At 43.1% G+C, this 22677-nt stretch overlaps 1 protein-coding gene across 7 annotated transcripts in view; it reads right to left on the minus strand.

The window, feature by feature from the left end:
- HECW1 (HECT, C2 and WW domain containing E3 ubiquitin protein ligase 1) overlaps positions 1-22677 on the minus strand; it is a 253174-nt gene that overhangs the window by 116602 nt on the left and 113895 nt on the right. For 5 of the 7 annotated variants that reach the window (XM_030505556.1, XM_030505377.1, XM_030505468.1 and 2 more), the window contains one exon: positions 7815-7909. In XM_030505556.1, coding sequence (XP_030361416.1) covers positions 7815-7909 — 95 coding nt within the window. Of the gene's footprint in view, positions 1-7814; positions 7910-9552; positions 9717-16906; positions 16976-22677 lie in introns of those variants that run through there. The other 2 variants (XM_030505642.1, XM_030505726.1) reach the window with 2 other exon arrangements.

Here is a 22677-nt window from a genome sequence, read left to right on the forward strand (position 1 = left end):
CTCCATCCTTCATTCCACCGAGCAGGACAGGCACCCCGTGCCACCCACTTGTGCTTTTCTCTGCTTCAAATGTCTGGTACGATGCCAGGGATATATTTGATACATAGGGCTAGTTCTTTCATGCTGCAGTATATTACCTGGATTCATCACAGGATCAAAAGGGCGCTGGCTGTCAATGCATCAGCAGTATGTGCAGTCACTGCTGGACACAGTGCTCTGTGTTGACTGTTTCAAAGTGGCACAACCACGTGCTGAATGTTCTCCTTGGTGACAAGTACCGTGTTTGAGAGAAGTGCTGTGCTGGGCCATGCCAGCCACTGCCCTGCACCACCCTCACTCCACACAGGTGGCTCTTTTCCCTGTTCTCCTACATGTGCAGTCCTTGGAAATGTGTGTGAAATATGCAGGTGATTTAGTGCAAAAACAAAAGCACAGAAAACAGGCTGAGAGAACTGGGCTGGTTCAGCTGGGGGAAGAGAAGGCTCCTTAAGGGGAGACCTTAGAGCAGCTCCAGTGCCTAAAGGGGCCAAAAGAAGTCTGGAGAAGGAATTTTTTATTAGGGCCTGTAGTGACAGGACAAGGGAGAATGGCTTTAATCTGACAGAGGGGAGATTGAGATGAGATCTTAGGCAGAAATTCTTCCTGTGAGGGTGCTGAGGCGCTGGCACAGGGTGCCCAGAGAAGCTGTGGCTGCCCCATCCCTGGCAGTGTTCAAGGCCAGGTTGGACACAGGGGCTCGGAGCAACCTGCTCTAGTGGAAGGTGTCCCTGCCCGTGGCAGGAGGTTGGAACTGGATGAGCTTTAAGGTCCCTTCCAGCCCAAACCAGTCTGGGATTCTGTGATTTTGGGTGCATTTCTTGCATAAAGTCTTTTCCAATCCCTTCTGATTTTTGGCATCGTGCCTAATTCTAGGCGCTTGTATCTGAAATTCCATTATGACAATCAAATACACCACACCTCTGTCTTTCATACAGATGGATCAGGAAATTACGAAGACTGCAAAATTAGGTAACATTTAAATATGCAAACAGCTGTGTGCTGGAAAGCAAAGACATTCCTCCTGGGCTGGAACAATAAGAAAGAACGTACCTGCATGCTGAGAGTTATGGGTTGCTGCTCAGGAAATCAATGCTGATGCTCACAAAGAAAATTGTACCTCCACTGCTCAATTTGCGCTTGTTAGATAATAAATTCTGAGCACTTACCTCTTGTAAGTGGTGTAAATCTATGAATGGGTGGTGATGGGATTTTGAACCACACTGAGCTGGAAAAAGTAGATACCAAAAGAGGGAGAAAAAGCCACAAGGCGCACAGAACTGCATCGTTTGTCACTGTAGCTATTGACGTATCTGAAATCTGTCATAATGAAAATGCTGCCTGAAGGGACTCTACGAGTGCTTGTTCTGTTCCATCTTGAGAGATTCTGCCAACTTGCAAGAAACTCTTTAAACATTTCCAGTAAAGTCAGTGGGGTTTCAGCACATGCTCCGCACCTTTACTGAACCAAGGCTGTAAAATCCCGTATTATTGGGCTGCACTCAGAAGCAGCCTTCAGTGCAAATGAGTTTTCTTAATATTTAAAGACAATCTCTTGCCAACCATCCCTATTTAAAATGTGAGAAGAGGAAATAAAAGGAAGGAAAAGGTTATTATTTATAACACAGTGACTACAGTTATGCTGCAGTCAGAGCCCAATTACATCCTGGTCACGCTTTCCAACTCCACTAATTCATATAAATGGAGTGCTTGCTACATGACAGGGTAATTGCAGTGTAAATACAATAGTCTTTATGTAACTAGATACTGAAAAAGTGCCCATGTTACTGAGGTGGCAATAAGAAATAATTTGGACATGTCATTAACCTTCCAATTCTTTGAATCAGTGCTAATTAGGATATAGAAAAGCATAACCAAAAACGTCGTTACGCCAAACTAAGGGCTCAACTCTGCAACTATTAGGAGGCTGCTCATGTGAGTAACTATGCTCAAACATAACTGAGTAGCATCAAATCAGGCTGTAAAACACTACCGTGGTTTTATAATGAAGCAAAACAAAGTGAAAAAATTAATTAATGACATTTTTTTGGCTGTAAAAAGCGTGCTGAAGGTTGCTCTCACACTAAAAATCATTCCCTTGCAGTCTGTAGATGGAGGGGTGGGGCGGAAATTCTGCCAGGAAACCCCCCTTTCCTCCCAATGTATCTTAGCTGTAGCTTGTGTAATGGCTTCTCTATGCACTCAGCTCATACTGCCATCTCAGATTAAGGCTTTAGTTAATACTATAATATACAGTGTTAAAAACAGTAGAGTATTAATGAAAATCCTTCTCTATTACCCCTAATCCTTTCCTTGCTCTCTTTTTTAACTTCACCTCTCTAGAACATCTCACAAGCAGCATACAATGAGTGTACACAGGACTTTGCAACATGAAAGTGCTCATGTTTCCTATGCACGTAGTAAAATCTTTGCCAATTCCCTAGGAGGTATTACTACACTTCTTTCTTCTACCTCTGATGAGCTTACTGTGAGCTATTGCACTTCCTGAACTCCAGACACAATAATGTTCTTTCCTACACAAATGACCAAATTGGTCCTTGCATGCCTCCAGAATACCAGAGTTTTCTGTAAATGCAGAACTTGCTGTTAAAATGCTGAATTAACTCCCCAGACAATGTAATGGTTTCTTTAAATTCAAAGCCTTGTGTTCTCATGTTATACCACTTCACGCTGTTAGCCTGCACTGGTGGCAGCGTACGAGCACGTAAGGCAGGTGGGATGTGGACAGCATTGCTGCTGTTGGGAAAGAAATACCACCTCAGGAGAAAACTAAAAATGGGCAGATATTTCTGATAGGTCCCAAACCTACACAGATACGGATCAGCTGCTTTTCTTTCAGACTTATTCACCTCAAATGGTTAATCAGTAGAATCCACTCTCTTTCAGCAACTGTTTCTTAGCACATACATTTTCTGTTAGATGCCCTTTTCATTGGAAAGGGAATGTACCCTGGCAGAGAGCACTCTGTATTTGACTATTTGACTGCTGAAGTCTATGCTTCCTTCCAGCTGAGTATTTCCAGGCATTTCCCCTGTCATTTTGCCTTCACTTTTTCATGCCTGAATGACTCCCTCTCCTTCGCAGGTAACAGGGATGGGTAGAATACCGGTGGTACTAACAATGCTACTGCTTACCCTGCATTCAAAGGCAGTTGCGAGTTGGGAGAGCTCTGGCTACTTCTTATGTCAAGACAAGGAAAGGAGATTCTTTTGCTTACTCCTGACAAACACCCCATCACCTACACCCACAGCACACCCACAGCTTCCAGAAAACTGCTACATCCCTCCCTCGTAATGCTGAGCCTTTCAAGGTACACGGCTTACACTTGTTAAAGATGTACCTGGCTTGCATTCTTTGCCATGATTAATTGCAGCAGCCTGAGGTTGTGTTTTCCATAAACTTTTCTCTTTTTTTTAACCTCAACTGCTGAACAGTGCAGAAGCCACTAGAAGTTTCTGTTCCCTCTTCATTCTCTGTTTCTTGAAGTATAATCATTCTTACACTCTCAAATCAGACCGTTAGATTTATTACATAGCTCCAGAAACACAGTTTTAACACCTATCACAGAATAAGACATGAAGGGAAAAAGGACACACACAGCCGAGATTTTTAAATCCAGACTTTGGAAAGAATGACAGATACAGCTGCTTGTACGTGCACACTCCCGTAAAACCCTGGCTTGCAGCACACACATGGAAATGAGGCAGAATGCTTCGTTATCAAACCCTCCTTAGCAGCCCATGCTCTGACGTGACAGCACGTAATGCAAATATTTACAGCAGGAAGCCCTCAAGAATGATCAGTCACCACCAAACGGCAGCAGCTTATCAAGCAGTTATTCCTGCTGTGGGAACCCCAGCTGAGGCAGCATTTCCACACAAACACAACGCAAAGAAGGTCTCTTTCAATAATTAGCTTCAATTTACATAGCTTTCCCCACGATGCTAAGTGTATTTGACGAGTGCCATCATGATGTATGAGACAAGAACTGTGGCACGAAAGCTCCAGAGGTTCAATCAGCCCTGGTTCTTTGCATCTAATACACAGCGAATGAATGCTCCCAATTTAGTGGAGACATTTGTCCTGAGGCTAAAACATTGATTCTCCACTTACTGTCTTTAATTGTGATGTATCCAATTTATCTTTCTAGGCTATAAACTCTAAGGGAAAAAGGTTCTTTTCCATTCTGTATGCTGTTCTCATGCCAGCTTTATTTTACTGCAAAAGAGCCATGTTCAGGTTAAACCACTTTCACACTGGCAAGGTAACATTTTCCTATTGCTAGAATTAATTGCTGTAACTTACACAGTTTTTCTAGGACATCTGATGTAAAGATGAACTAGTGGTGACATTATGAATGAATGAAGAGCAACAAATAGATGAACGCTCCAGATGTTGTAAAAATGTTCTTTTCTACTGAGAAAACTGTTTGCTCACCCATATCATGGTAACGTTTCTGCTTTAGTCGTATAAACTACTGTGCATAAGCTTCACTGGTTTTAGTATGCCACTAGTCCAGAAAAAGAAAAGCCAGTCAGGATGTTTCTTTCTTCCAGAATTGCAGGTGCTCTGTTTTACTGCCGTTACCCCTAGGCCTATCCACTGCCCCCAATTCCCATTTATGCTCCTGCCACGTATGAGCTGGCCAGAGCACACAGCCCTTCATTCCCAGATATTCGAGCCTGACGATTCACAGGGGATAAAATGTGACAGGACTTTTCACCAACAAATGAACTGCAGGGCATCCTCATCAGCAGGCAAGGCAGCTCTAATAACTGGGTTACAGCAGGAGGAGATAAACTCAAATGGAGCAGAACATTCGTAATACAAGAAACGCGAGCCGCTACTCAGCCTGAAGCACCATCGGTGCTATAAAAGACATCCAACTAACACAGCAACTTTTGTTTCCCTTTGGAAACAGGATTCTTCTTTTCCCTTTTAATTGCAGCAAACTGCAGCCAGCCAGTGAAGGGTGGGTTTTGATGTGTTTTTTGAACTGTGGTGTTAGGATACTGGTGGTTACTGGTGTAGACACACAGGACATGCACCAAGCAGCCTATGTGCTAGCTGCTGCCCGTGCCGTGGGAGATACCGCGCGCCCGGGGGCTCAGACACAACCCGCTTGGGTGGCTCTGGCATCAGCTGCAGATGAGTCTGTGCTCGCAGTGCAAACACTGTCCCCAGAAGGTCACCTGTCCCCAAATGCTGCCTCTCAAAGGACACCTGCACCAGATCTTTGCCCCAAGCTGTGCCAAATGAAAAGGTTTGCTTGTCTCAAATACACAAAGCCTCATTCCCTCTGTCTGCCTACTGACACTCAAAGTTTCAGGGGGAATTTATGATGCTGTCGCTACAATGGAAAAACTCCCTCTGGTTCAGGGCAACCAGCTTTACAAAAATTCAGCCCCTATACCCACAGCAGGATTCCTATTTTCTCTCTGCAAAGCTGTTGTTTCTAACACACTAAGGTGTGTTAGAAACAGCCTCTGCTAAACAGCTCTGCTAACAGCCACTGCTAAAACTCCTATTGACTGCAAAAGAGGGTAAATTTCTAAGCACAGACCACAGGATTCCCCCTTCCAGCAGAAAGGATGTTCAAGAACCTGCCCCAGGATCTGAAGAAGGCTTCCTCTGATCAGAGCCCCTCTCTGCACCCAAGCCACAGCAGTCAGAGGACCATGGCTTTCAGTGGTACTGTGGGACATGCCATGCCTGGGACCCTGGGGCATTGCTTGGAATCACTGCAGCAACGAGAATAACTGAGGAGTCTGATGCCTCCAATTCGACCACACAGGGCCCTGTGTGCCAAGTCTCACTAGGGCGAGAAGTCTCAGAGACCTCAGATGAGCTATAAGCATGGCACTAGCCTGTCACGGCCCGTAACTGATCACACAGAGGAAGAGGTGAAAATAAAACAAACTACCACGTCCCTGCCCAGTTGTGCTCATATTATGATTCAAGACACAGGATAAAAAGAGATGAGGCTGCCCACCCAGTACACTCCACTGTGGAGCCACTCCAAAGGGATGGGGAGGGACCTTTATCCTTTCCTGGATAAGGAAAGCTGTGCTTTTATTTTCTGGCTGACGATGGATGAACACAGCAAAGTACAAACCAGAATATCTGCTTTTGGAATGCTATTTCCAAGGACACTGATTTGGCCCTCAAATGGAAAACTGTTATCTGACACTGCTTTTAATCATATTTTTGATTCTTCAGTCACGTACAGTATCCTCAGCTGAAGGTCAGAATAGGTGGTTTTCGCCTGATCTCCACAAAGACCATGAGTAATGCATGAAGAGGACTTTCTTTTAAACACAAGTCCTTCTCAGCTGAAAGTCTGAATGGTTGCTTTATTTCCACATATACATATATGGAAATATATATATATTATTTCCAGAAGAACTTGGAGAGATGACATATTTGCACATTACAAAGGCACAGGTCCCCAGACATTCTTATATTAACTTAAAATGTATTGCTGATAGTTAATAATGAAAGAGTAACCCTTCCATACTAGACCTGAAAAATTTGCTTAACTGGTTCAAGCTCAGGTCTAAGACATGGATGTGAATCATGCAGAAATACTGTTCTAATCTCTCAGCCTACTGGTATTTGTTGCCTTGGTTGGCTGGCTTACCTTTCACAGAACAGTGGGACTACATCAACAACATATTGTTCCCCCAAACTGATGATAACTGCGAAATGAACAGCAAGTCCCAAGTCAACAAGACACTAATCACTACAGGCTAAAAAGAACTTTAAAGCATCCCACACAGTAAAGATATCCAAAGTCGCACCACAATGTTTCTCTGAAGAGAGCTGAAGGAAACTCTCCAGGCTCTGAAGGTGGTGAATGGCTTCACAATGAGCATGTCAGAAAGGCACATTCAGACATGAACACCTTTTATTCCTATAAGACATGCTATCAGTCCCTACCCAGCATCCAGTTTGCAGCTATTGTGTGCATCAAAGGAAGGCAAAGAGAAACCACCAGGTAAGACAGTTCTTTCTTGAACCCATCTTCCAGACTAAACATCCAAGCTAGTTCTATTCTAATGCAGATTGGACTAAAAACTCAGCTCATGCAGATCTCTGCCAAGACAAGCCTGGCAGGCAGTGAAACACTGTCAGCAAGGCCAGACAAGCTCTGGAGGTCAGCAAGTCTTTCTGCAGGCTTCTAAAAAATGTTTCACTCTCAGGGTGATCAAAACCAGGCAAGATATAAAGCTTTTTAGAGCCATTTGAGCCATGGAGTTTGTTAAGCTTTAGCAAATCAAGATTGCTCTCAATGAAGCCTCAATCTGTCAAAACCAGTGTACAATCTTTTGATGGATCGGGCCCTGAATGCCCACTTCTTACCATGTTGTAGCTGTTCCTGGAGCTCAGAGGCAGTGCTGCAAAAATGCTCATGCCTTGATTTTGAGAAAAAGCGTTTTAACATAGGAAAATCTTACTCCTTTTCTGGACCTTTACTGTATTTACCATCCAAGAACCCCAAATCTTCTAGAGGTATCACACAAGCCTTGCAACACCCAGCAGAGAGAAGATAACTTTACAGAACAGAATACAGCTAGGACGTGGGTCTTGCCCCAGACCACAGCAGTTCTCTGTGACAGATTGAGAGCTGAATCTACATTCTCTTGGCATACAAACGCACACCTGAACTGAAAGACTATCTGTACCTCTGTACCACAGTGCACTGAAGAGCAAGCATGGTTTTCATATAAAAGTACACAAAGCAGGCAATAACTTACGGGAGCTGCGTTGTTTTTCACTGTGACGCTCGGAGTTGTGGCTCGTAGTGCCCCGCTCACACCATGGTAGTATTTGAAGCAGATCTTTGTTTCAGCTAGAAAAAAAAAGAGAATTATTTTAGATTAGAAGAACTGCCAGGGAGAAGCTGCATGATGGGCTGCAGCACAAGGCTGGCAAGCAGTTAAACTGCAAGTGGTTCATCCCAGCTTGGCTGGCACGAGAGGACACCCCCTGCCTTCGATCTTCCCCTTCTCCAGAGTGAAATTTAGAGTTCAGTTCCTGCAACTTCTAGCAGTTAAACCCCCTACCTCTTCTGAGCAGCAGTGATGACTGACAGACAGACCTTAGACTACCTGATCAGCATCCTTTAGCTATGTGAGGAAGAAGAAAAGAAGGTCAGAGAAACCCTGCCTATTCAGATATACCAAACGCTGATGTGCAGAGAAAGTGAGAAACTTCCTTAGGACAAGAAGATTCCATAGTTGCTTTCTAACAGGTTTCACTGAGCCCATTTGTTCTGGCCTTGGTCAGGGCCAGGATGTAGATCCACACAGATTAACTGCTCTGTCAGGTCCTACATTAAAGCATTTTTTAGACACAGCATAGTACCACAAGACCCCATCTTAGTGCATTTCCACTGACTTCCAAAGATTTCCATTTGGTAAAGAATACAAGCAAGACCATGATTTTGGACTCATAGTGCTGCTTTGTGCCACATGCATCAGTATGCAGATCAATACATTAAGTGAGGGAAACCCAGTTCAATAACTGTGTCAAGGCACAAAAGCAGTGAAATCAGCTTCTTGTTAATTGTCTCCTTACAACCCACTTTCTTATAATAAATAAACTAGGATGTGAACTGGGTTGGTACGTGCTTACATGCAGCCAGGACACAGCACATATGCACTGTATTTAACAGGTATGCTTCCACGATCTGAAAAATGCCTGTTTCATTAAAAGCACCATTCACATCTGGCAGTTTTAACTGGATAATGCAATGGAAATTTTCAGCTGTTCCATAATATACTTGAAGGTGCTTTTCATCATCAAGTTTTCACTTAACACCTTGCTTTGCTGCTGCAGCCCAGGGAAAACACTGACCTTTGCCTGCAGAGCCACAACACTCCCTGTAACTACAGTGCCTATGTAAGAAAATAGCCACATACAAAATGCATCTGTTTGTAACAGCAGTAACAAAGTAAGCGAAATCAGTGCAGCTGTGACAAAAGATTATGCAATGTTAAGAGTTGATGCTGTGATCTGCCATTTGGTAGATCCAAAAAACAACTGTGCAGTGCCCCAGGAGGAAGCAAAACACAGGGACATGAAAAGAGGTGGAGAACCTCAAAACCACGCCTGAACTGCTTCCCCTGACACCTACAGATACACAGGAACACAGAAGGAAAAATAAATCCCGATTTGTTTTTGGAATGACAAAATAGTCTTAGAAGTGTAAAGCCTTCCCAACTTTCCGATGTGACTTGGGAAATGGAAACCAAAGAGCTTATGTTCCCAAGTAGTTGAAGCACTTCTCATTCCCAGGTGGCTTCACTGCTCTCCTGCCCGAGGAGGCATCAGGAGGTGCAGTCCATCGACAAGTACCAGCACAGTTCACCTGCTACTGTGGGTTCCATCCCCACAGCTTGCTCTTCAACAGATGACCAGGAGCACATTTCTGCTCACACAGTGAAAACCTCTCCTACTATATACACAGATCCGTACGTGTGTCCTTCTTACCTCCCAGCACTCCACGAGGAGTGGATCAGTGCGGCCCATCCTGGGGTTTAACTCACAGCTCTGCCCTAAACACAATTCTGCAAACTCAAGAGGTTTACTCGAGGTGTCAGTGCAGCTGAACAAGCGACCCTGTTGTTGCACCTGGGAGCAGCAGTTGTTTCCTTCTGGCAGCCAATAAAAAAAAGAGCCGGGTGAGCCTGTGGGACTGAAAAACTGCAAGTCCAGATTGAATTTTCATGTTGCAATTTTCTCTACAGGACTTTTAACAGCTCAGCAGCAAACTCATTTACTCACTGACAGCAAAAGCTGAGCATATCACAATAGCTAAAACATGCAGTTCTCACCAATTACTCAAATCTTAATTTTCCTCTCCCCTGGACATTTTTAGCTACAGTTTGCATGGAACATTGAGAACTAGAATAAAGAGAAGCTTTGTAAAATGATTTTATTTTTATTAACTCATATGGTTAATAAAATACAACTTCAGGACTAGCCTGTATGACAATGTTCAGATCTCACAGCAGGAAACTGTCATAGGTTGACAAGTAGGAATTCAGTTACCATATACACTGGGAAATGATGGTTTAAAAGAATCTATTTAATTAAACTAAAAGTATTAGAGAACAGAAGGAGGAAAGAATATATCCCTATGTAGGTATTCTGGATATTAGTATTCCTTTCAAGGACAAAGGGTTACTAAGATAATTGAATATGTATTTGGAAAGAACCATCTGGGCTATTGAAGATCATAGGACCATAGAATGGTTTGGGTTGGAAGAGACCTTAAGGTCATCCAGCTCCAACCCCCTGCCATGGGCACGGACACCTCACACTAGAGCAGGTTGCTTCAAGCCCCTGTGTCCAACCTGGCCTTGAACACTGCCAGGGATGGGGCAGCCACAGCTTCTCTGGGCACCCTGTGCCAGCACCTCAGCACCCTCACAGGGAAGAACTTCTGCCTTAGATCTAACCTGAACTTCCCCTGTTTAAATTTGAACCCATCGCCCCTTGTCCTATTGCTACAGTCCCTGATGAAGAGTCCCTCTCCAGCGTCCTTGTAGGCCCCTTCCTCTCAGTTTCACACAGCCACTATTTCTAATACAATTTTCAATCAAGCTGCCCACATACAGATGCAAACTGGCAAGAAAGCAACTCAGAGAGATGCAAGTGTCACACTCAATCCAGAACAGTGGCAGAGGTGCAGCCACTCCTCAGGCAGTATTTGAGGCAGTGATTAATGAACGCCAAAGGTTTCCATCAGAGAGCAGATCTGACAGCAACCCGTCTTATGGGAGCCTTCACAGCTAGAAAAACTGCTCTGGAAACATCAGAGAAAGAACAACATTTTGGTTTTTCTTGATTCCCCCCTTCTCCCTTTTTACCAGCTCTTTTTCAGATTGAGAATATCAGGAAAATGGCTATTGTCAAGGGACAGATAAAACTTTAACAAGTATAAAGCTTGCAAAATTACATACAATTTCCTTAAGTGCAAAAATGCCACTTAGACTCTGGTTGGGCTTTTTTTGGCTGGGAGCCATTCTTTCCAAACACCATTCTTGGTGCCATTTTTTACTTCAAGAGAGTCCTAACATTTTAATCCATCTGAAGACTGTTCCTGTATTCCTGAATCACCTCTGAGACATTTCCAAAACAGATGCAGACATTCGCTGGCTTGGTACCACTGCCTCTGCAGATGAACAGAAAGCACTGGAAGTATAGGCAAGGCAGTGATATAAATTAACCTGAATATTATCCAGCTGGCATTTGGACATTATATGTAGTTACAAGGGCTGTTTGCATTGTAGTTTTGTAGATTAGCTTGTTCTGAAATAAAGGAGACCATTTAACTCTGTCCTACTGGCCTAGCTACATAGCACAGCGCACAGGTCAGGATAAATAAATACATGCCATTATTATTTTCATCTCAGTAATTACAAGTAGCAACTCACTGGATCAGGTAATGAAGTTATGATGTTCAAATCAGCAAGTAACGAGGTTAAATTCTCCTTTCCATTAGCATAAAAGGCAGTTAGACTGGTAAATCTTCCAAGAGATGACATGTCTGAAGATGCTCTGAAACACTTGTGCCCTTGACAATTACCAAACTACTCAGCAGTTTTCATGGATGAAGAACAAAACAGAATTGTATTCCCTTTACACCAGGCTTGGCAGCTCTATTAAACCATGGCTGTATTACAGCCTTCCACTGCACTGATACTAATAAGACAGTCCCCAGTTGTATGCTCAGATCCACCACTACCTGAGGTAGTGTGTAGTAGTCTGTAACTACCAGAGGTGTAGCTGCCCAAGAAAGGCCCCCAGGGCAGGGTATCAGAGCCAGGCAACAGCAGGGGTGATTCTGTTTTGCTCCTTGCACCGCAGCCTGCAAACACCTCTGAGAGTCCAATAAGAGGGATGCTCACAGGGAAGGGTGAGGAGCTGGGATGCAGCCCACCCCTGGACACCACAGGGACCACTCCTGGTTCAGAGGAAAACTGCAAGAAGTTTGAATTTTGCCAGAGAACATCTCTGCCATGGAGCTTCATCCCTTTCAGAAGAAGGATAATAATCCAGTCCGCAGAAAATGATTTCTCTATCAAGGCCCTGAGTTATCTCAGTCACCAAATCAGTTTTGCAAATTAACTGGAAAATGAATTTACCAGCTGGACATAACTCTTCTTCGCAATATTCTATTCTGCCTCCTCAATCACCCAGCCCTTGAAACACCCTACTCCTTACCAATCTGAAGGGGGGAGATCAAATCTAGTCGGGTCTGCTGATGAATTGCAGCTGGAGGTACTGAAGGTTGAAAATCTCTAAGACATGTCCGAGTTCCCATCCAGCCATTCTTCCCTGTCAGTGTTATTGCTCCTGTTGGTGTATTTGATACCCTTTCCCTTTAAAATACTTCTATTCCTACTCATCTTCCTCATTCCTTCAGAGTTGTGAAAATTGTCCTAAATCTCTTCTCAAAAGTTCACTTGCTCTTATAACCCTCTGCTCCTCACTTACTAAGGCTAGTCTGGTCTCAGAGGCTTAACTTCCACTTAAAGGTGGATTTATTCATATATCCTCTCAAATATAAAAAGAAGCACTGCCAGGATTAAGCAGTTTCCCTTGTTCACCTAAAAAACTCAAACCAAAACAAAAAGCCTAACAAGTATTTCAAGGAAAGACTAAATTATATTCTTTGGGGGAGACAGGAAGCATCAGCTGGTGTGTGATAGGAGTGTGTGGTACACCTGAGGCACTTCCACAATCTGGTTGTTATTTACTCCCATGACACTTTTTGTTTCAATTAGCTGAGGTGAGTAGGCATTAGCTAAGCATTTCTCAGCACTGAACAACCTCTCAGGGAAGTTCTTCAAAACGGAGTCATTTGTGATCAATTCAATCTATTACTAAAAAAGCTGTTGTTGCTCTTTTGGGCAAACATTGTGTAGGAAAAAAGTGAGAGGTGTCAAACACCAGTAATGAAAAGGTCTTTGGTAAGTGGGTGGAAACAAGTGAATCAAATCAGAGCCAGGCAATTAAGCTGAGTCATAATGTTTTCCCTAGAGAGGATCCACAAGTGGAATAAACAAAGGTGATACTGTGATATAATCAGCTCGCTATGGGACCATCTTGAACTAAAGTAGCCGTGGTGATGGCTGGAAGCAGAGACAAAGTGTCAAAGTGGAGGTAGGGCGTTGATGGAGGGGAGAACTGATTGAATACAACGGGGAAAGTGGGAGAGGCATATGAAAAATTAGGACAACGAATCAAAATGGGAAGTCAAAATAGAGAAGGATTAAAGGCAGTTTATAGGTGTTGCAGTACTGCAAGCAATACTGAGCAAGCAACAGCACCAATGGGGAAGCTGAGGGAAGGAGAGGATTGAGATTAGGAGAGAATCACTGCAGAGAGAGTGTGGGACAGGGGAGAAGGGAGAAAGACCAGGACTATATAAATGAGGCTAAATGAGAAGAAAGCAGGGATAAAGAAACCAGGCAAGGAAAGGCATAAAGGAATAGAGTAAGAAAGTCAAACCTGAAGAAAGAAAGAAAGTGCCTTCTCACCAAGAGCTTCGTGAAGCATAGAACACAATTTATGAGCTGTATCAGCAACTACCTCTGAAATCCTGTGCAAAAGTGTGCAACCTGTCCACCTTTCATGCATGACCCCTCTTCTCCACTTGCTGCTGTTTCCAGTACCCACCTCTTGTTTTGAATACCACCGGAAGTGTAAAGAGCAGGCCAACTGTGCAACCTGGAGAGTCAAAACCCAGTGCTCCTGCATCAGCATGAGCCTCTCCCTGAGCATCAACAGCTTTTAGATAAATTTAGGTAGTTTCTCCTGATACTGCCCTGTCAGCAAAGAATTAAGACATGTAGCAAAGATAAAAGGTAAGGTTATTACTGGCAGATCTAATTTGTACTTGCAGCATCCATACATGGTCCTGTTTATTTCCACCATGTGTGCCTGCTGCTGCTCCATGCAAACACCAGCTCTTATTTCCTGTGCTGTATCAGAAAAACTGCCTGTTCCAAGGAATTGCCTGTCCAATACACCATGGTGACAATATAACCGTCAGGCAGGTCTGCTGCTCAGCCACCTATGGACTGGGTACTTCCTTAAGCTGTAAAGTGCATCTGCTCACAGTGTTTGTTTAGTATCGTAAGCATCTACAGTTTTCCGTCAGGCACCTCAGTTTTTAGACAGCTGACAGTTTCAAAGCACACAAAGCCCAGAGATGTGTTTCTCTGATCCCAGCTGCAGAATTTCTTCCAATTTTCTGCAGACTTTTTTCTTGCCCTGCTCTCAAATGTGCACAAACACATGTGAACAGACTGTTAAGAGGCTTATTTTGAGAAACTCTGAGATATAAGATTAACGCTTCCAGGCAAGAAAGAAAGAAGTACCCGGAGACAGAATTAAGGCTGACCAGTACATAGCAACAATTTCAGGCACAAACCTTTGCAAGGAAACTGTAATAGCTCAAAACCAAGCAGCAGAACACCCAGAAAACCTGTGATCAAGATTAAATTTAAACCAAAAATCCAAACTTGCCAAGCTGCAGAAATGCACGGTTAGAACATGGAAATAACATTAACTCTGCAACAATTAACACTGGTTTTGCTGTTTGTAGTTGTAACTGACATTTGAAGAACAGAATAAGCGACCTTAGTAATTTTATTTCATCTTCGGATGGTGTTGTCTCAGACTGCTATTGCTTCGTGAGGGCTGCACATCCAGGCTTGGAGTTGCCTCCTTTATAACAGGAGAGCTGATTATCATTTATTGCATTATTGATTCTTTGCTCTGATTTGTGATCCATGGATACTCTACTATTGACTTTCACTTGTATTGCCTTTGCTTGGTAATTTGATTCAGCAGCTACCTGCCTCCAACCACCACAAAAGTAGGGTGGGAAATTAATGCACTAATGGGTAGTAACAAATCCTCATAGTGGGCCAGTCTCCTCTGTCCCACCTTCACTTGTTTTGAGCCCTCAGTGTTGCATGCTCTGTACTACATTGATTTTGGGTCTAGCTTTGTATAATCCACCTCTACTACTGTGCTGTTCATACGAAGTGACATGGATCTGCTTACCCATGACTGCACTGTGATTCATTATCATTCTTCAGAATATTTTCAGGTGTAGACTCCTGAGCATAAGACAGACAAAAATCACACCATTTTTGCCTTATGAAAAGAAAGGTGTCCAGGAGTTTCTATTACAGGAATGACACAAGAAAGTGGTTCTGTAAACTGCTATTCAGGAAGAATATATAGATCTAATTTCAACAGGCTGTTGCTTATGTGCTAAGCTCATAAAAGCTGTCCTATTGGCAAGACTAATTACTAAAGAATGCTTGCAGTTGGAATGGATGTGTGCTTCTACATTCATTTCCAGCACTTCAATATATTTCCAGCACTTCAATATATTTCTCCATCCAGGCAGGACATCTAGCATTGCTGATTACTAAAGCTGCTTGACATTTTTCACTACAAACCTTGCTTTCAGTTGCTTATACATTTTCAGAGAAATATATCTGGAATAAAATTTTGCATGCTGGATTTCCACCTCACATCCACAGAGATGCACAGCAAGAAAATTTCATCCAGAAATTGGTAGCTGTGAGGGTAAGGGAAAACCATGGGTTTATATCCAGTAAAGATTTCATGGGGTTTTTCCCATTGAAGACCTTTGCCTTTTACCCTCCATGTTAATATGCAGCAGAAGTCACTATACTAAGCGTGTATCTTTTGCTGTTCCTGTAAAAGTACATTAAAATTCAGCTAACTTATAAGCCTCTCCAGAAAATTCAGTTTGATATGCTTATTTGAGACATCTGTGATTTTACCATCTAAATGCCCAGGAAATCCTATCTGTGCTGAGCACGTTCCAGACTGGTTCAAAGACAGACTTTTTCCTGCAACACAGATCTAAGCTCTTCCTGGCTGTGCCACATCTGGGTGCCTCTCCTGGGAGCAGGAGGATTGTATCCCTGGCTATCTCCTCACTGTGCCAAGTAGCATGGAAGAGGGGAATAGGAATCCACTGCCAGTTTTCCCCCATTGAAGGAAGAGATGGAGGCAGCTGGGGAGATCAGGAGTGTGGGGTGAGGAAACAGAAGCACTGTTTCAGTCTTGCTAGGACAAATGAACGCAGTCAGCTGCCTTCATGGTTAGAACACAACGCAGGCACTGGGGGATTTCAAGCTCCCAATTAGGCAACCACAGGGAGATGGCAATGGGATTTATGGTCAGTCTACTGGCTCAAATTCTGCCCAGTTAGGCAGGGGTTGGAAGGCATGAAAATCTAAAGTCACCCAGCAGCCCTTGTGAAAGTCCAGTTCACTACAGACAAGGGCCTGGACCGACCAAGTACCTGGTAAGACTGGTGTCTAGATTGACAACTTGAGTCAAGGCAGAGTAGAGCAAGACAAAGCTTCTGCAGATATCCACCACAGGGAAGGACAGTGGAAGGATGCCACTGCCCAGGCAGTAGCTAAAGATGCTAAATGTCTATAATAAAAAGGTGGTTTAGCCCTTACGTAGGTAGGACTAGAACCTGTAGTTTGCACTGGGGCATATTTTCCAACTATTACCCACTACTTGAAATTTATTGTACAACAATAGTAATGGAATTGAAATTTGGGCTGCTCAGACAGCTCACATCCTTGAAAATAACAACCTCCTCCTAAAAGTATCTACAGATATGGGAGATGGGGGGGGAGGAAGGACTCTGCTTTACCATTCCTGGCACTGAGTCATCTCTCATCTCACTGAAACTAACAGAACTATCTGCTCCATATTCATAAAGACATCATGATCCAGCTCAGAACAGGCAAGAATTTTATCTACTTACTTGCAGTCCGACCCAACACTGCTATCTATCTGCTCTGCCTTTATGACCTGTTGTAAAGGAAGGGCTGATAGACACCAATATGAGTGAATGAGAGCTGAGGATGGGGGGTGTTGTAACAACTTACCTGTCTTTCATCAGGAGAAGGAAAACCTGTTTGAGAGAGACATTTTAGTCCCTGCAAACAGAACATTAAGGGCCGCACTGAGACTGAGACTTTAATGAAATTCCAGAGCCTACAGGAGTATAATGTTTTTATGTAAATCAGCCTAATGATGAGTTTTTCACCACCGGCATTAGCAAGTGAGCAATTTATTTGAGAAAAACTTGCAATCATCAAAGCATTTTTAACTGTGTCATAGTGGAGTCCATAATAACTGGAAACCATGCCTAAAGTGTGCTCTCTGATCCTAAGCATTCACACACCTTGCATGAAAAACAACACTGCAGGGAAAATGGAACACATGGTTCATCTGTTTATGACGGAGATAATCTAAAATAACTTCTGAAATGCAACAATTATATCAGACTAAGCTTTCAAATAACACCTCCATTTGAAAGCTGCTCATCATCATCTTGGTTACAATGGACTTGACAGTTCTTTATCAAAATTGAATAGTAGAGGAATAAACCTCTCCACTTCCAGTACACTGGAAATAAGCCTTGCCTCACATGCACAAAGCAATGTTCCACTGTATTAGTGGCCCCCTTAGCTAAGTTAGAGTCACTGACAAAATTCAGGAGAATAACTCAAACTGGAGATACATTGCTTAACTGAGTTCTCAGTTATGCCAATATAAATTAAAGCACAACATAAACAGATAGAAAAGAAACGTACAGAAACACTGACATCCCTGAGCTTTGCTCTGAATCAGCAGAGGCACTGTGAAGGTGACTCAGAGACGACAGAGGAAAGTGTGAACACAAAACTATACAACAGCTCACAGCTCCTCAGAAGAGGAGGGATGGGCAGAGTTTTGGACCCCTTTCCTCTCTTTAATGTGATGTACAGTCACTGAGTTGTCCCAGATGAAGCAAGCTCTTCTGGACTGCCCCTGTTGCAATATATCCTTTAGGCTTCCAGATATTATGCTTGCCTCAAGTTAATTGTGTCCTAGAGCACCTGCCTGTGAAACATCAGCTCCTTGCTTTTATCAGGGCAACAGTGGTTTAAAGTCTTCATTAAATACATATGACTGGATTAAGCCTTCAGGCACAGCCTTGAGCAAGAGATAACATGTGAACTTCAGAAGCCAAGTGCCTCAAACACAGCCCTCAGCATGTTTTTATTCCCCTTGATTTCTAAGCATGGGTGGACCAGGCATTGCTTGGATTTACAGAAGCAGAAACAACATCAGCCTTATGATCAATGATTAGTATTTAGGAAGGTGTAAGCCTTAACTTTATCTGGTGCCTGCCCTGTGAAGGGAGAGGAGAGCATGAGAAGGGACACCTTGCAACTCCAAACCCAGCCAAGTACTGAAATTGGGGAGGATTCATGTTTCCATTTACATTAGTAGCAGTTTAATTCAAGATACCTGCTACGGCCCTTCTTCAACAGGTCTGTGATCAAACACCTGATCAGCATAACTGAACTTCACATTCGAAACAGAACATATTAGAAACAGAAACAAAAGAATTACTCTTTTGGGTTTTCTCCCCAAGAAAGCTACCTTTGAAGATGGTCTGCCAAAACCAGCTACCATGGACCAAATCATTCCCCCAGCTCCCCTTACATTTACATCCTTTCCTTGTTACACTGCAAATTCCCAGTCAGAAGCCCTATCTATTCACACTCAAGTGCCAAGATCTCTTCAGTCACTATAAGAATGCTTTACAACAGTTTCTTTGTGTCTAGCAGCCAGACCATGCCATATTAAAACTCACAGTGTTCACTCTGACTGGAAGCTATTACAGTCAGTGAAGCATGTGCCATGCAGTATACAAAGAGAGTCTTGCAAGTAAGTCCTTGTGCAACAAGATGTGAATATTACCAAGGAAAAATCCTTTGTGCTTGGATATAAAAGAAGCCAGGAACCTAGCACTATTACTGTCAATATCATAACAAGGGCTGCTTTTCTTTTTTAATACATTTATCACACTTCAGAATCCATATGCACACATCCCTTGTCTCTACTGCATATCTAAAGATATTTTTAGCCTAATATTTCCATGACAACGAAGAAAGAAACGGTCAATTTGAGAAGATGGCTGAATGAAAACTGAAAATGCTTGTAGAAGCAGCTTCCCAGTGCTCAGCTTGTTTCAGTTACCCACTACACCAAGCACATTCTTGTTTGTTGCTGCTATTTCTAATCATCAAATTAAAAAACCAATTCGGAGTGATTAAGAGAATTACACATCATGTTATCACACAACAAAGACTGTTCATTGCTGTCATATCACGAGCACCCGAATGCATGTAAAAAAAGACAGCAAAACACTACTTTAGATTGAAGTGAGAATTCTCAAAGAGTGAGATGTTGTGTTATTCTCTTAGGCAACTGGTAACAGGCTACACATACAAAAAATGTGATGGTGTGACAATTTAAGCTTTCCTGACTCTATCACAGAGCAGAACCATTTGCAGATAATTTGGGAAGAGAATCCTTTGCAAAATCTGGAAGACCAAAATGAAGGCCAGTATTCCAGAGAGGGGCATTAAAGGCAAGGAAAACATACAAGAGAGCAGCCCAAGGAAAGGCATACACCTCTCCCTTCAACTCAGGATTATTTGGTCTTATTTGCAAGGCACCAAACAGCTCTGCACAGCGTGAGGAGAAAATGAGGACAGTTGCACCTGGGTTTTGCCACTGTAACTCTACTGAAGGCAAAAGACAGTTCCAGCACAACAGTGCAGCAGAGATTGGGATCTCTGGCACACTGGTTCCTGGATTCACATTACCATCTTGCAAACATCTCATTTCTTTCCATGTAACTTTTTTCTTTCTTTGCAGAAAGGAGACGAACAGCAATGAACAATATGTATTCTATCACTACATACTTGTTACATTATTAAATACGAATGTGAGATGAACAGCCTTGCTCTGCAATTACCCGATGACTCCAATTCCCTAAAGTTCAGCTGTTCTGAAAACCAGCATTCTTTCAGGTTTTGTCTTAGTACTCCAAAGACTTACCTGGCTAGGTCTTGTAAGCATTAATTAAACAGAGGAAAAGAGCCTTCTGTGTCTTCAGAACGCAGAGCTGTTCTCTTGTTTAGACATCCCAAGCACTTAGAATTAATTGGGTTCGCCCACTCAGAACCATGAGCTTAAATAAAAGCTGTATGCTATGCAGCTATGCTGCGTGGTTTTTTTCTCTCCTTTTAGTCTTACAAATACTTTGTTTTTACAACCTTCCATTTGCTGAGAAACCACGGGCAGAGAAAGAGCACCGGCATCCTTTAGTTCTCAGAGACCTGGGAGCCATGCTGCTGGTTGGTGAAACCCCATCAGTGTGACACCTTTGCAAACACATTGCTTCATCTGGGTATAATGGATAAAAATGTGGCCTTATTCCTTTAAAACAATGCCACCAGGGTTCTTCTCCCATCTACCGCTGCTAAGCTCAGTAGGGGTGGGAGTGTGGCATGGGTGGGTTTACCCAGATCTAATTTTTCCGGCAAGTACTGGGGAGAGGCAAATGAACTCAAAGCCCAGGCTACCCAGAGACACACAGGAGATCCCAGAGTCATCTGCTTGACACACAGCCCTGTTGAAGTCTCTGCTTTCTCTGCAACAACACAGTCTCTGCAGATAAAAAATCCCTGATGCTAATAGCCATCACAAGACACATGGTGAAGAGAAAGGCCTCTGGCATTCCAGCTTCATACACTCTCATCAGTCTCATTATCATGGTTTCTATTCCAATACCAGCTCACATACTGCCTATGGCCCTGCAGTACAAGTTTCAACAAAAATGCTGCTTTACATGATGCTGTGTACATTTGCCACCACCTACTCCACATAAAAAGGGAGGAGGAAGTGCAGCTGACTCCAAGGAGATAAACTTAACACATCAGTGCCTCTGCGGCTCCTTTCACACGTGGCATGGACCTTTCCTTCCTCAGAGCTGCTCAGGTCTCTGCTTGGCAGTAAAGGGAAGGCAGCACAACCAACTCCTGTTCTTGGAACTGGGATTGTGCTCTAGGTATGTTTTTGTATATTTGCATGCTATTAACAATGCCAAGACTGTTGCTGCTGATAGTATATATGGACTATGCCCAGTAGCAAGCTATGTGTAAGCCATAAGCTTGGTCCTCCAACACAGCATGCGGAATTCCTCTACAGGAAAGCAATTCACAGGCAGTTCTGCCTACAGAGATGATGCCAAGCTGTGTCCAAGGTCTCAAGGGGAGAGAAAGAAGGTGCCCATGTCTCATGAGGGAAGCTCTGGAGAGCTCAGGATCTGAACCAACTGAGAAAGATTCACATCAGAATGAGAATCAAGGCTGGAGTTCATCAGGTTTAAATCTACAACTCTGAAAGATGATCTCTAAAGATCAGTAGGAAGCAAAAACCTGCTCATTAGAAAAATCACATTTTTAGCAGGAATCATGAAGTGGACTTCTGCTTTTGACTGTAGCTGGATTCACAACTGTATGGGATGTTAGAACACAGCACTGAGCCTCTCTGCTCTCTTTACAAAGATGAGGACAGACCCATCAAACACTGCTGCTCCTCTGAAGCTTGCCCCCAAAGCCATCTTCCACAGGACGCATACTATGAGACTTTTGGGATTCACTTTATAGTTTCCGCTGTAGAAGGAGAAAGCAGGCAACTGCTGCATTTGGTTGAGCCACTCCAGAGTGAAGGATTTCTTACATTTTGGCTTGAGATGGCCCGTATGTGGCTGCTCACTCATTCAGAAAGCTCCTGTTCACCAGGGCATTTTGATTAGGTGCCCTTGCTATGGGGGCTATTGTTAACTTCCCTGGGAATTTACGCAACAAAGCACAAGCTATGAAGAAGGAACAAATCGAAAGGCTGCTAAGAAAGAGGTATTCTACCTATTACTATTTCTTACCTTAGAGATCCCTCTGCAATCTCCTATTTCAACAACTAATTTTCTTACTTTTCTAAAATACCAACTTCTGTTCACCATTTATTTGCCATCTAATAATTAGGGAAGAAAATTGCTGTAATCACAACATGAAACATGACTTTTTAAAACCCAGCAATTTCAAAAGCACCTTACTCAATAACGGCAAAAAGAAAGGGCTACAAATGGGTTAAAGTAAGTTGAAATGCAAGATAAAATATCCTGACTGTAAAAAGTCTCTAATGAGAGCATTGGGTGAGTGCATTTGTTTTCAAATGCAATAAAAATATGGAACTGTAGGAGAAATATTACTATGAAAGCCATGCTGCACTTGTGCAGGTTAAAAACCTGACCATCTTGTAACAGAATGGAATAATAAGGAATGGAAATACCATGTTTAAAGAAAGAAGGGGACAAAATCATAGACAAGATACCGCAGAGCGAGGAAGGTTTATTCTCTAGAAAATAAAGCAATATGCACACTGGGAGATTGCAAAAAAAGGGTCTTCAAGTCCCTGTTAGTTCCTGTTGATTATAAACCCACATTCCGATGCCAGCACGTCCATCACCTGGAGGTGTCTGCCTGGTGGCTGGCACGTTCTCCCTGGCTTTGCACTTCACTGCTGGGACCCAGATGTTCGCTGGGGCGAAGCAGATGTTCGTTTCATTGGCTGGGGTGACATTTGCGAGCCTCCGGAGCTGCTGTCCTGACAGCAGTAACTCCCAGCTCG

Source organism: Strigops habroptila, chromosome 1 (assembly GCF_004027225.2).
Source record: "Strigops habroptila isolate Jane chromosome 1, bStrHab1.2.pri, whole genome shotgun sequence".
Classification (NCBI taxonomy): Eukaryota; Metazoa; Chordata; class Aves; order Psittaciformes; family Psittacidae; genus Strigops; species Strigops habroptila.